Here is a 14863-nt window from a genome sequence, read left to right on the forward strand (position 1 = left end):
ACTCAAAAAGAAACAATCACATACAAAACTGGTATATACAAATACTGTGGGTATAGAATTGGGCGAGCAGGAAGAAAAGGCCATCAGATGAGTGAAAGGAAACAATTCCAGTTGGAAAGAGTTGATAAGTCTGCATTTGTAAAGAAGATTTCTTAAATTTGCTTCTAATGACCACATTGATGGAGAGAGAAATTTGGCTAGATAAAATGAAATCATTTGGAAAAAAATGAGTCAACCATTAAAAAAAGAGAAGCAAAAGTCATAGTCACTATGTTTTGGTATGGTTATAAACCAAACCACTATGTTTTGGTTTAAATGTATAATAAAGTGGAGATAATACATGGTCTCTCAAGATTTGGTTAAACCTTTTCTCCTTTAGTAAGATAAAATGAGTAAATAATAGATTCTAACTCCTTTTTAACAAAAACTTATTAACAGAAAAAATATACAAATAAAATGGGAAAGTGAACCTTATATACTCAGCACCAGAATTTAACAATTATCAAAACTTTGCCAAATTTCTTTTCTTTTCTACCTCTTCTTTGCTGAATCGAGAATCATTTCACCCCTATATACTTTACCATGTCTTTCTAAAATGTGGGGAAATCTTCTTATATAACTACAAGATTATTAATCACATCTAGCAAAGAATCTGTTAATTTTATCATCTAATACCTGATCACTAATTAAATGCCTCTGATTATTTGTTCAAGTCAAAATTCAAACAGTCCTCACATTACATTTGGTTGAGTCTCTTCTTAATCTATAGCACTTCCCCCTTTTGTCTCTGGGGTTTTTCTTCCATGTCATTCATTTACTACCGAAACTGGGTAACTGATTCAAAGTTTTAAAGCATATGACAGATATTCTCTTTTTTTTTCTTTTTAAGATTTTTATTTATTTGACTGAGACTGAGAGTGAGAAATCACAGAAGGAAAAGGAGAAGCAGACTTACTACTGAGCAGGGAGTCTGATGTGGAGTTGAATCCCAGGATTAGGGGATCATGACCTGAACTGAAGGCAGATGCTTAACTGACTGAGCCACCCAGGTAACCCTATGACAGATACTCTATTTCTGACTAAACAGCTTCTGGAAGATAGATCTTTCAACAATTGGCCTTGCTCCTCCTGACAGACACAATTATGAAAAGCAGTGAGAGCAGAGAGGCCAGGAGAGGAAATAGTATAAAAGGTTTGAATACTGGTGATGAAACAGATCTGAAAAGTTTGGCATATGACAAACTATTGTGATAATTTTCTAAGACCCAAGAATATCCCACTGGCTCTCCCCTAGTTAAATAAGTTGGGGATATGCACATTGAAACTATAGAACATTACACAGTGTTCCAACAACAACCATTTACATTCTGAGCTTAAAAATGCTGGGTGTAGGGGAACTTGGCTGGCTCAGTCCGTAGAGCATGTGACTCCAGATCTTGAGATCATGAGTTTAAGCCCAATGTTGGGTGTGAAGCCTGCTTAAGAAAAAAAAAAAAAAAGCTAAGTGTATGAGAGTCTACTGACCTGTAACCAGAACAAAGGCCACTTTATGAAACAGATCTTCCCAGCAATATGCCACCACCCCACCACTTTTTATGCAGTAAAACTCATTCAATTCAGTTAATATTGCTGGCTATGTTAAAGATAACTAAAATAGGGCAGCCCAGATGGCTCAGCGGTTTGGTGCCGCCTTCAGCCTAGGGCCTAATCCTGGAGACCTGGGATCGAGTCCCACATCAGGCTCCCTGAATGGAGCCTGCTTCTCCCTCTGCCTGTGTCTCTGCCTCTCTCGCTCTCTGTGTCTCTCATGAATAAACAAATAAAATCTTAAAAAAAAAAGGGGGGGGGGGTAACTAAAATAGGCTATTTAAGCTATGCTTTTTTTTTTTTTTAAGATTTTATTTATTCATGAGAGACAAAGAGAGAGGAAGAGACACAGACAGAGGGAGAAGCAGGCTCCATGCAGGGAGCCCGACACAGGACCCAATCCCGGGTCTCCAGGATCACGCCCCGGGCCAAAGGCAGGCACCAAACCACTGAGCCACCCAGGTGTCCCTAAGTTATGATTTAAAATTGTTTTATAACAAGAGCAAAGTGAAAGAATTTGTTTTTAAAAAGGTCAGGGATCCCTGGGTGGTGCAGCGGTTTGGCGCCTGCCTTTGGCCCAGGGCGCGATCCTGGAGACCCGGGATCAAACCCCACGTCAGGCTCCCGGTGCATGGAGCCTCCTTCTCCCTCTGCCTGTGTCTCTGCCTCTCTCTCCCTCTGTGACTATCATAAATAAATAAAAATTAAAATAAATAAATAAATAAAAAGGTCAGATTATTTTGGATAAGGAAAAAAACAAACAAACAAACATGGACAACACAGACAATGAGGTAAAAGCCACAATTCAAGAAAAGTTCCAAAGACTTTGAGTATCGGGATCTCTGGGTGGCTCAGTGATTTAGTGCCTGCCTTCAGCCCAGGGCATGATCCTGGGGTCCTAGGATCGAGTCCCGCATTGGGTTCCTTGTGTGGAGCCTGCTTCTCCCTCTGCCTGTGTCTCTGCCTCTCTCTCTGTGTGTGTCTCTCATGAATAAATAAATAAATAAAATCTTAAAACAAACAAAGACTCTGAGTATCAAATTGGTAAAGTTTACAGTGAAGTAATATATATTGCTGGTGTCCTGGAAATATGCTAAATAGGTCTTTAAAAAGAATGTTTTAAAAGATGATGTATTATAAAAGTAAGACAAAGAGCACATTTATAATATGGATATAAAGGAAAGAAAAAAGAAAACTAACATTTCTATCCATCTAATATGTGCCAAACATATTAGGAACTATATTTTACAGAATCCTCAAGAGTTCCTCTGAGGAAATTTCATATATATTTTTTACAGATAAAGTTATTGAGTCTTGATAAGGTTAAGTAACTTATTCAAAGTCATATAGAGAAAGTAACTGCATCCCCAGGATTCAAACCCAGATGTGGGGATCCCTGGGTGGCGCAGCGGTTTAGCACCTGCCTTTGGCCCAGGGCACGATCCTGGAGACCCGGGATCGAATCCCACGTCCGGCTCCCGGTGCATGGAGCCTGCTTCTTCCTCTGCCTGTGTCTCTGCCTCTCTCTCTCTGTGACTATCATAAATAAATAAAAATAAATCTTAAAAAAAAAAAAAAAAAAAACCCAGATGTGTCTGATTCCAAAGCCCATGTTCTTTCCAGTGGAGACCCATATGGAAAATAATTTTAAAGAAGACAGGCAAGCTAGCCATTCAAACCTAGAAGAAATTTAAAAACAAACAAACAAACAAACAAAACCTAGAAGAATTTGGCCAGGTATACCAAAGGTGATTATAATTTAGAAAGAAAGAAGATGTGAAACAGCATAGGAAAAAAAGTGAATATGGTAAGGAAGACAAGACATAAATTAATTTCTCTTCTAAAATCACTGGGACGAGGACGCCTGGGTGGCTCAGCGGCTGAGCATCTGCCTTGGTTCAGGGCATGATCCTGGATCTGGGTATTGAGTACTGCATCAGGGTCCCTGAGAGGAGCCTGCTTCTCTCTCTGCCTATGTCTCTGCCCCTCTCTGTGTCTCTCATGAATAAATAAATAAAATCTTTAAAAATAAATAAATAAAACCACTGGAAAGAAATATAATGACAGCTGCCTATAGAAGGTGGCAGGAAAAATTGTGATATGAAAGAATCTTAGTCATAACTAGATATTGAAGGGAAGGCTGCTGATAAATTTGTTTGTATCAGTGAATGAAAACTATCATGGTGATGAGATCCAAGAAATAAACAGGAATATGGAGAAAAGGGGGTAAGAGTATGTTCAGACAGGACAGGAATTTACTCCAATGTATTCTAACAGGGATGATACCAATGGTGTTGGAGGAGAGGAAGAGATGTTAATGGACAGGATCAGCTTTTCTTGAACTCTTGGAGAGTGGTTTTCTTCTGTGTAAGTTCTTTGTATTATTCAAACAAATCCCTCTTGTTTGGCCCATAGAATCACATCTCTCCAAGGATTATTTTCCTTTCCTCAGAGAAAAGACCTGTAATATTTTAGGATTTAGGCTATAAAATTCCTAGCAAAAAGACTGTGTTAAGAAAACATTAATATATTTTTGTGACTAGCTATTATTGCAATATTATTCTAAAGGAAAATATGTAAAAACTTAAACTATTTCCAGAAAGGAAATGTTTGCATACCAAAGATAATATAGTTTTGAAGCCAGAACAGTATATTTAGCATAAACATATAAGGAATCAAATTTCTTTAGTCTCCTAGAGCACCAAATAATTCATTAGATGATCTTTTTCTTTCTTTTTTTAAGATTTTATTTATTGATTTATTCATGAGAGATAGAGAGAAGGCAAAGATGTAGTCAGAGGGAGAAGCAGGCTGCTCACAGGGAGCCAGATGCAGGGCTCAATCCCTGGACCCTGGGATCACGCCCTGAGCCAAAGGCAGAGGCTCAACCACTGAGCCACCCAGGCGTCCCTGTCATTAGTTCTATATAACCACTTCACAGGTGCTCTCAGAGCCAAACCTTCAAATATTCTTTTTTTTTTTTAATTTTTTTTTTAAATTTTATTTATTTATGATAGGCACACAGTGAGAGAGAGAGAAGCAGAGACATAGGCAGAGGGAGAAGCAGGCTCCATGCACCGGGAGCCCGACGTGGGATTCGATCCCGGGTCTCCAGGATCGCGCCCCGGGCCAAAGGCAGGCGCCAAACCGCTGCGCCACCCAGGGATCCCACCTTCAAATATTCTAAGCTAGGCAGTATTAAATTTAGAACGGTTTTCTTTTCAAATCCCTTGGGTTTGTGTTTACTATCCTTTTGTCCACGAATTTTAGGTTGTCCTAACTTCTTTTTTATTTTTGACCTTAACAAAGCAAAGGAGGTTGAACTTTAGAAGTTTTCAAAGAGGTAAGAATAGATCACATGCATAGAATACTCAAGACAAAGTCTAAACATAGTATCTATCAACAGCAACAACTGGGTGCCCTCTTGTCCTTTTAGTACTTAACATTTCATATGCAAAAAAGGGTTAAAAACAAATACTTACTAAATTTATAGTGTAACAGGCTGCTTACCCCATAAATAAATCTCTGGTTAAACTGCTGCATTGCTCCTTGAAGCTGACTACGTTGGAGCTGCCACTGTTCATAATTCCGGACAGATTCCAGTGTCGGCCTCTGCCACGTTGTTGTTCTTGTGAAATGGTCAACATAGTAAATACGTCCCATGTTGTCAACCCGCCGTTCCCAGCTAAATCAGTACAAAAACAACATAATTCAACAATTACATGTGATACAGATATGGGCTTAATAGGACTTTATCTTGGCCCTGGTTGACTTAAGATTTTACCTTAAACTACTTTTGATTTACTTGAATTCTTTTATGTATTTTTAAATGGTCTCTAAGCGAACATAAAAGGAATATTTCTAAAAATTTCTTAAAGGTTCTGACAAGTTCAGTCAGGTTTTAAAAATGTAATGTATAGTCAGTGAATAAGTATCAAAAAGTAATTAAGGAAAAAGTTCTCATTTTCTTTCCAACGTTCTTTTGACTACTGCAATCCTAATAGGAAGGGATATAATTGTATATACAGCTTTTCACAAACATGAAAAAAACACTTTTCCCACAAAATTACAACCACTTATCATTTCAAATGAGTGCATAACATTTTTTTTTTTAAAGATTCATGTATTTGAGAGAGAGTGTACATGCACACGTGCACAGGGAGGGGGTGGTGGGAAAGAGACTCTCAAGCAGACTCCCTACTAAGCACAACTATGAGATGATGACCTGAGCTAAAATCAAGAGTTGGCCACTTAATTGAGCAACCCAAGTGCCCCTCGATGGGTGCACAATATTAAGTGAACATTAATACAATAACTTGTTGGCTTCTATTTTGTTGTTTATGGTTGTTTCCAATATTCTTGCATTATAAATAGTAAAATAATAAATAGCTTTAATACATCAATTTTTTTTCTTCCTTTGAATTATTTCTTTAGGATAAATTTCCTGGAGAGGATTACTAAGGGCATGTGCCTTACTATAGTTATATATACTTTCTGTAAGAGTTGTAACTGATTTATACTACCACTAGCAAAGTTATGTGGTAAAGTTTCTCTACAATCTCACCAACACTGGATACTATCTGCTAATTTAATAAGTAAAACAGTAACCTTTTAGGTGTGTATTTGAGATTACCAGAAAGATTAAATATTTCCCCATGTTTGCTACTGACTTCCCTTGAATAAAAATATTTTCTTCCATTTTCTATAACGTATATGTTAAATGCTTAACATCACATATTTAATTTATATATCTTTTAATTCTCCAACTATTCTGCAATGACTTCACTATTATACATTAAAGTTTTTAATATAATAGGGATTTTACCTTCATATACATGATGGGGCTTTAATAATTTTTATTCAATAATTACTCTTGAAGAAACTAATTGTAAAACCCTGTGGTTTGAGCCAGGTAAAAAATACAGAAAGGGAAACATGGAAAAAATAAGACCTATGGAATCTTTAGGGGAGAAACGAATAAAAATAAGTCATTCATTATGCTTAATCAATTCTCTCCTTCTTTCTAGTTTGCATCTACTACAACACAAAGTGAAAACTTTGTGGAAAGTTCAGAAGAGACTGAAAGGAAGAGGAAAAGTAGGAACATAGGGAAGATTTTGTACAGATATAATCTATAGTTCTGAATATTTTTTTCTTCTTATTCAGATACTTACCCAGGAGGTAGAGGTTCCGGTCTATCCCACGTTGTTCTTTTTTCAATATGATCCACATAGTAAACTCGCCCATGCTGGTCCACTCTCTGTTCCCAACTTAAATACAAAATTTAAAAGACTGGTATGGCACTTATCTTTGCTATTTTCTCTAAAATGACCATATTACAGAATTGAGGCAAATAAGCATGTCAATATATAAAAAAAAAGATACCAAAAGAATTTAAGAATAAAGTCAAGAAATGTTATCCTGAGTGAATAAGATTTCTCCTGCAGCAGTATCTCCTCAAGAGATGCCCTGTATTCCTAAAGAGGTCTGAGGCAGATGCATGTAGGAGACTATGTCTACCTCAATCTGATCATGGCATAACTTGGTGGGGGAAAAAAAAAAAGCTGTAATTGCTACGAAATCTGAAGAAAGATTGAGCTAACTGAAAGGCAAAGCACTATTTGTGTCCCAGAATTGAAATCAAGTATTAAGATTTGATCAGATATGTCTCTGCACAGTCTAACAGACAAAATCAACTGGGTATTCTAGTCTCCTTTGTAGGTTCCCAAAGTGAAGAAGACAGGCATAAACCATCACAGCTTAGAACTACCATCACTTCAGAGAGCACAGGTTTCTGTTTGCTAATCCCTTACATAAGTAATTTTCTAATTCAGCTTCCTATGTAGGTTTTGCAAAAGGAAAATGGCTCAACTACCCAGACAAATAATATCTGTTTAGCAATTAAAATTTTCACCATAGGGACGTCTGGGTGACTCAGCAGTTGGGCATCTGCCTTTGGCTCAGGTCATGATCCTGGGATCCGGGATCGAGTCCCACACTGGGGTCCCTGCAGGGAGCCTGCTTCTCCCTCTGCCTGTGTCTCTCTCTCTCTGTGCGTCTCTCATGAATAAATAAAATCTTTTTAAAAAATTCTTTTCAGGGATCCCTGGGTGGCGCAGCGGTTTAGCGCCTGTCTTTGGCCCAGGGCGCGATCCTGGAGACCCGGGATCGAATCCCACATCGGGCTCCCGGTGCATGGAGCCTGCTTCTCCCTCTGCCTGTGTCTCTGTCTGTCTCTCTCTCTCTGTGTGACTATCATAAATAAATAAAAATTTAAAAAAAAAATTCTTTTCATCCTAAGGGTTTATTAACTTATCAGCCAATTAAGTTTAATTAGATTCCAAATTCTGGATTAACTGAATACCACAATGTATATATGTATATAAACTATTACAGTATTACTAACTTTTAAAATAATTAGTAGAGATTAAAACGGGAGGAGTACTAATTTCCTTAGTTCCTTAAGTTATTGCTACTTTGCTATAATGACTCTATGACAGAAAAATTTTATTTTAAAAAGTGTTTTTCCCCCCTTCAAAGAGTAAACAATCTGAATTAGGTGACTTTTATTACTTGGCACTGGTTAACTTTCTATGGTTCAGAGTCCTTCCATTTAAAAACAAAATAAAACAAAAAATAGCCACCTTTGCCCTGAAAATGAGGAGGGCATTGATTTTAATGTGGTGAGGTTTTTTTGCTTAGTCTGACTCTAGACACAACACCCTCAAGATCAGTTACCATTGTTTGAAGATGGTAGTTTGTTTTTTGGGGTTTTTTTTTTAAAGATTTTATTTATTTATTCATGAGACACACAGAGAGAAGCAGAGACATAGAGGGAGAAGCAGGCTCCTCCCAGGGAGCCCAATGTGGGACTCAATCCCCAGATCCAGGATCACACCCTGAACCAAAGGCAGATGTTCAACCACTGAGCCACCCAGGTATCCCTAAAGATGGGTTTTCTAAAGAATGGAATTACTATTTTCCTTACTAGTTAAATATATGCAGAAGCCTAAAGCAAACAAATATTAATTAAAAACAGTTACTTACCCAGGTGGTAGGGGAGCCTGAGGTACAGGATTTAATGGCCTAGGGCCTGAGCCTCCAGATATAGTAAGAGGAATTATTAATCCAGATGTTGCTCCTTCAGATGTATTTGAATTTATATTTGTTGGTGGCAGAGAGCCTGTACTGGATCCATCACTTTCAGAAGTGGCAGATGGTGAACCATTGACAGATGCTATAAAAGATTTGTGGAAAACAACCATCTTTTATTCTCAGAAATCTAAATTCAAGATAGAATTTAGCTTTAAAAAATAAAAAAGTAGATGACAAATAGAAAGTTTAAGATGTGGACATTCAGATGAAAATTAAACTTTTAAAATAACTTTTTAGGTTTCATCTACTCCATGTCTCTTTATTAATCCTAAAGCACATACGAATTGATTTCCCGATGCCACAAGAAATAAAAACTTTTAAGAATAGGAAAGCACTGGTATCCTTTGGTATTATAAGTTCATTTCGTAATTTTCCAGAACCTTAAAATTGTCTTTTCTACAAAACCCTGCAGATCAAAGACCAAGTTCTGATGTTAAAATACAAAAGACCTGACTGTTAAGCAATAGCATTCATACAAATAGTTATAAAGTATATATTACATATTCAAGAACATTTGACACAATTCCTGGGGGAGGTCACTAATATTTTGACAAAATAGTATATGATCTTAAAGACTAGGAATATATTAATACATTTTCTACCAAGAAGGGGGAGAGGGGGAGTTGTATAATTAAAAACAAATTCTTTTAATAAAATTACTTGTAGGATGACGAATTTGCTTTTCTAATAATATTTGGTTTAATTCTTTTATACTGCCTGTCTACATACTGCCAGAGGGAAATAATAAAAGATGAAAGATTCTATCCTGACTCATCAGGAAAAATGGATATTCACTTACAGATGTTCACATTTTTACTACATGAAATATGTTCACTTGTATAATTTTTGCTTCAAAATGTGACTATCATTTAGCATTGTTGGGTTACTCGCCATTTACTAAATGTCTTTTAAAGGATATAACGAGAATAAGCAACCAGATCCTTTACAATATGAAATGCTATGTCCACACTGTTACAAACCCTGCTGAAAAGATGCAATCTTATCTATACTGCCTATACTTTTATAATGCACATATGGATCTCATTTTTCCCTCTTTTTCAGTAAAACACTTACCTCAATAACTTCACCCCTGGAGGTACTTAGGGAAAAGGCACACATTAGTCTACTTATAGAAAGATCATTCCTGGCTAAAATCTTAAATGTAAAAATATGACTAGAAAACCTACCTAAAAGGATCTCTTAACACTTACCAGAGGATCAATTCCCAAATAGAACATTATTTACAATCATAGTACTGACAGCCACATCCCTATTACATGGCTGGAATACACACCTGGTCTACGTGGGGTAGGTGGAGGTGGTCGTGAAGGTCTTGGAGGCCTAGAAGGTTTAAAACCACCATTTGAGAGTGATGGAGAATTATTTCCATTGACCTTCCTATTTTCACCAGTCCCAGTATCCTCAGGCTCATCTGATCCATTTGTGTTTGTTCTGGATACGGAGGAGGGAAAGGGAAGGGAAAACAAATGCTTTTTGAATTTAACAAAAACAAGACCAGAACTTAAAATTGCTGGCCAGTCTCATCAAATACATAGTCTTTAGGTAAAGTCTGATGTATAACCTCAGAGCCCACCTAGATAGAGTGAGGGGTTGCGCAAAGGCACAGAAACACTTGTGATCCTTCAAAACTATTAGCTATGGGGGGATTTGGACTTCAAGTAAGTTCTTTGGAGGCCCTGTACAAGTAGGAACAGAGTCAAATTCTCAAAATCCCAATGTCTTTGAAAGGGCACTATTTTATTATGAGCACAGATAACACAGATAACATCACTATCATTTTCTTGGTTTCTACTCAATATTATTTAATTTTGGGATAGAGCTGACTGTTCTATGGCAGAAGAAAGCACACTTAATCCCAGAGACAAGATGCTTTCTCTCCATACCAGCAATGGTATTTAGAATGTTGAAAATTAGTGATCTAGAGCAGAGGTGCCCACAGACCTTTTTTTAAAAGGCGTTATTTCTTCAAAACAATGACATTAATTGAGGAAAGGAAAGAGAGGGGAAAATACTAACAGTAAACATCAGATTGAAATCATTACTACTGTCAGCTAAATATAGTTGATTCATTTTTCCAGGGGATCTTATCATGAATCAGAAAGTAGAGAGTGAGTTTAACCAGTTTTAGGATGCCTCAGCTAAGACTCTGCTACCTACTACCTGGTAAGCAGCAAACTCTATACAGTATTAATTCATATTACTGGACCTTCAGAATAAGCCTAAACAAAATAAAATCTAATTGATTCAAGAAATTAAAATTGAGAGGTAGCACCACATATTAAATCATTTTCAAACTACGTTCCTTAAGCTTCTTTAGGGCTTTTCTACTCAAAGTATAGTCTTTGGAACAGAAGCAAGGACAACACATAGAAGCTTTTTAGATATGCACAATCTTGGGGCACCTAGTTATCTCAGTTGCCTGGTTTTAGCAAGGTCATGATCTTGGGGTTGTGGAATTGAGCCCTGCATCAGGCTCCAAGCTTAGTGCAGAGTCTGCCTGCCTGTGCTCCCTCTCCTTCTGCCCCTCCCTTCACTTACACGTGTGCACTCTCTCTCGCTAATAAAATCTTTAAAAAAAAAAAAAAAGCGCACAATCTTGCACTACACTCCCCGGATCTAATGTATTAGAATTAGCATTTTTTTTTTTTTTTAGAATTAGCATTTTAATAAGATCCACAATCCACAGGTGATCTACGGGAATAATCAGATATGACAAGGCTGCTTTGGAGGTACCTCAAATGCTTACTTTGAATAGAAGGAACAGCTCAGTAAGTGACAGCCAGCACTTGGTTAGTGTTGACTGTCTACTGCCTACAGGAAGGCCAAACTACTCCAAAATATGAACTGAATGTAAAAAGAGTCAGCTTTGACACTGTTCCCCCTCTCCTAGGTCCTGAGGTCCAAACCCATTTTGAGTAGTATACCCTTTTAAGACTCTGTATTGCCTCTCCATACTATTTCAAGGGATTCCATATAGCTCTTTATGTTCCTAAGAACTAACGTTTTTAAAAAGATAGACATCAAATGATAAGAATGGACAATAGTAGGAAATTGAGGTTTCTAACTCTGACTCTGTTATTAACAAGTTATATGACCAAAGAAAAGATACTTAATCTCTTGTTTTTTAAGAGAGGGAAAGTAGGGGTGAGGCAGAGAGGGAGGGAGAGAGAATCTTAAGCAGGCTCCATGCCCAGCAAGAAGCCCAACACTGGGCTCTATCTCATAACCTTGAGATCACAACCTGAGGCGAAGTCAAGAGTCAGACATTTAACCAACTGAGCCACCCAGGCCCCCCTGTTATTTAATCTCTTTGAAGTTCTAGGAATATATGAGAAAGAAAAAACATTCAGGGCATGAGGTAAATCTGCTATGACAAAGGTACAGCAGAAACTGGATTCCAAAAATGCTATGTTCTCTCACTGAGGATTAAAATCTTGGGAGATTTTAACATCCATGCTGTGTACCCTTCTAACTACTTGGCCTCAGTTTCTCAAAATAGTTATCTGACAATCTGGTTAGTTTGATGATTCCTTAAATTTCCTTAATACTTAGGATTGCTCCTGCTTCTTAGATCTTTAAAATTTCAAATTTCTCTACTTATATATACAGCCTTGTATTCCCTCTACCTGCCTCCTACTCCATTTTTGATTCATTCTCATCAGGACCTTTAAGCATCCCCATCTTCACAGTCCATTAGCTCCCTTCAAGTCCCACTTGGGTTCCATCATAGACTACTACTTCTTCTAGCACCTTTAATTCCTCACTATTACCCAACATCCCCCCGTCTCAAGCAATCTTTCTACCACAACTAATCCTCCATTTACTTTTTCTACTACTATTCTCTGGGCCCAACAAGTAATGATAGATAATGTTCCAGTGGAAAAAGTAAGTATAATTTAGCAGAGCATATAAACTAGGTAAAGTAACAAATTAAAGGGGGGGGGGGTCTCTCTCCTTATAAATTTTCCACTGTACCCAATAAGGAAAAGTCTGGAGGTTTTCATTTCTAATATCTAACAAGATAAAGTCTTTTCTTTCCCTCTGTTAATGTATGTGCTGCCAAAATGAGCACTTTTTTTCCTGTTAAAAAGAAAAACATCATAGCTCAAATCTCCTGGAAGCTAAACAATTTATTAGAAATAAAAGAGGAGGGGATCCCTGGGTGGCTCAGTGGTTTAGCGGCTGCCTTCAGCCCAAGGCGTGATCCTGGAGACCTAGAATCAAGTCCCACATTGGGTTCCAGTCCCACATCAGGTTCCCTGCATGGAGCCTGCTTCTCCTTCTGCCTGTGTCTCTGCCTCTCTTTGTGTGTGTGTGTGTGTGTGTGTGTGTGTGTGTCTCATGAATGAATGAATAAAATCTGAAAGAAAGAAAGAAAGAAAGAAAGAAAGAAAGAAAGAAAGAAAGAAAGAAAAGAAAAGAAGGAGGGCTATGACAACCTAATACCACAGGTTCATTGGGATTGGTGTACTAATGTTATTACAATTAATAGTAACAAAAAGATTGATAGTAGTCTGGTAAGGCAAAAAACTGTTACTAGGTGCGGTACAATTAAACAGACCTACACAAAAGACAAAATGAAAATTGTGTTTGAGTTTCTTCTTATTTTGGCAGACATCAGTTTCCTAAAGCTTGCTCATTTCAGAGACTGAGGCAACAAAAGCTATAGCTGGCTTTACTTAACAACTTCAACTGGACTACCATAGCTTGAAAATCAATCATTTTCTACATATCTAATCTACTTTTGACCACTTTCCCAACCTGTAGATGATGCTGATGTTGCCTCTTCCCTAACATGATGATTATCAACTATCATTCATGTCTCATCTATGTCTGGCCACAAAGATGGCAGAAGCCCCTGAAGCAGCCCAAGAAGATGGACAAGGAAGATAAGGCACTCAAGCAGAAAAAGAAAGAGGAGCTAAACTCAAAGAGCTAAAAGCAAAGGCCACAGAGAACAGCCCCCAGGCCACAGGTGGAATTAAGAAAACTGGCAAAAAGTAAGCTGTTTCTTGTGCCTGAGACAATGGTGTTGTTTAATTCTATTCCTGTTTAAAACATCTGTATTCCCTGTCTGTTGTAGCATCTGTTGTCAAAGTGTTGTCTTAGATCCTGCGGTACAGGGATCCCTGGGTGGCGCAGCGGTTTGGCGCCTGCCTTTGGCCCAGGGCGCGATCCTGGAGACCCAGGATCGAATCCCACATCGGGCTCCCGGTGCATGGAGCCTGCTTCTCCCTCTGCCTGTGTCTCTGCCTCTCTCTCTATCTCTCTGCGACTATCATAAATAAATAAAAATTAAAAAAAAAAAATTTAGATCCTGCTGTACATTTAAGAATGAATTTTTGTTAATAATAATAAATAAATCAAAAAAGAAAATTCTGTGAGACTAATCATCTTCATTTCTTTGTTCCCTTCTTGGGGGAACAAAGAAATCTCTCCACTTCTTCAAAACTAATTTGTCTGTTTATCCTTAATTTCAGCTTATATCCTCTAGAACTTTCCATCATCGTTTAACATCTTTCTTATATCTTCCATCATCTTCCTTCTCCAAGATCTTTCCTCTAACTTCACAAATATAATAAAACCCCTCAACCTAAAACACTTCCTCAATCCTAAGTGCTCTTCAGAGCTGTTCTTTTTTCCTTAAAAAAAAAAAAAAAAAAGTGTTTCTTTAATCTTTATACCTAATGTGGGGCTCAAACTCATGAGACCAAGTGTCACATACTATACCAACTGAGTCAGCCAGGTGTCACCCCCAAAGCTGTTCTGTCATTCTCTTTTCCTTCATTACAATTTTTTGTATTTATGAAATAATGTATTGCATTTACGCAATATGTATTTAGTAATTTTAATTTTTCAAAGACTTCTACGTTTTTCAAAAGATTTTATTTACTTGAGAGAGAAAAAGAGAGGACACACAAGCAGGGGCAGAGGGAGAGGGAGAAGGAGAAGCAGACTCCTCAAGCAGGGAGCTCGATGAAGGGCTTGATCCCAGGATCCCAGGATCATGACCTGTGCTGAAGGCAGATGCTTAACTGACTGAGCCACTCAGGCATCCCAGAACTTTCATTTTTTCAAAGTGAAAAATTACCTCTAATCA

General features: G+C 37.6%; 1 protein-coding gene across 6 annotated transcripts in view; it reads right to left on the reverse strand.

Annotated features, from left to right (window-relative positions):
- The window catches only part of ITCH (itchy E3 ubiquitin protein ligase), a 156752-nt gene that overhangs the window by 48384 nt on the left and 93505 nt on the right, over positions 1 to 14863 (reverse strand). For all 6 annotated transcript variants that reach the window (XM_041732262.1, XM_041732259.1, XM_041732264.1 and 3 more), the window contains 4 exons: positions 10037 to 10194; positions 8635 to 8824; positions 6762 to 6857; positions 5098 to 5272 (listed from right to left, as the gene is read on the reverse strand). In XM_041732262.1, coding sequence (XP_041588196.1) covers positions 5098 to 5272; positions 6762 to 6857; positions 8635 to 8824; positions 10037 to 10194 — 619 coding nt within the window. The remainder of the gene's footprint in view (positions 1 to 5097; positions 5273 to 6761; positions 6858 to 8634; positions 8825 to 10036; positions 10195 to 14863) is intronic.

The sequence above is a fragment of the Vulpes lagopus genome, chromosome 18 (genome assembly GCF_018345385.1).
Source record: "Vulpes lagopus strain Blue_001 chromosome 18, ASM1834538v1, whole genome shotgun sequence".
Taxonomy (NCBI): domain Eukaryota; kingdom Metazoa; phylum Chordata; class Mammalia; order Carnivora; family Canidae; genus Vulpes; species Vulpes lagopus.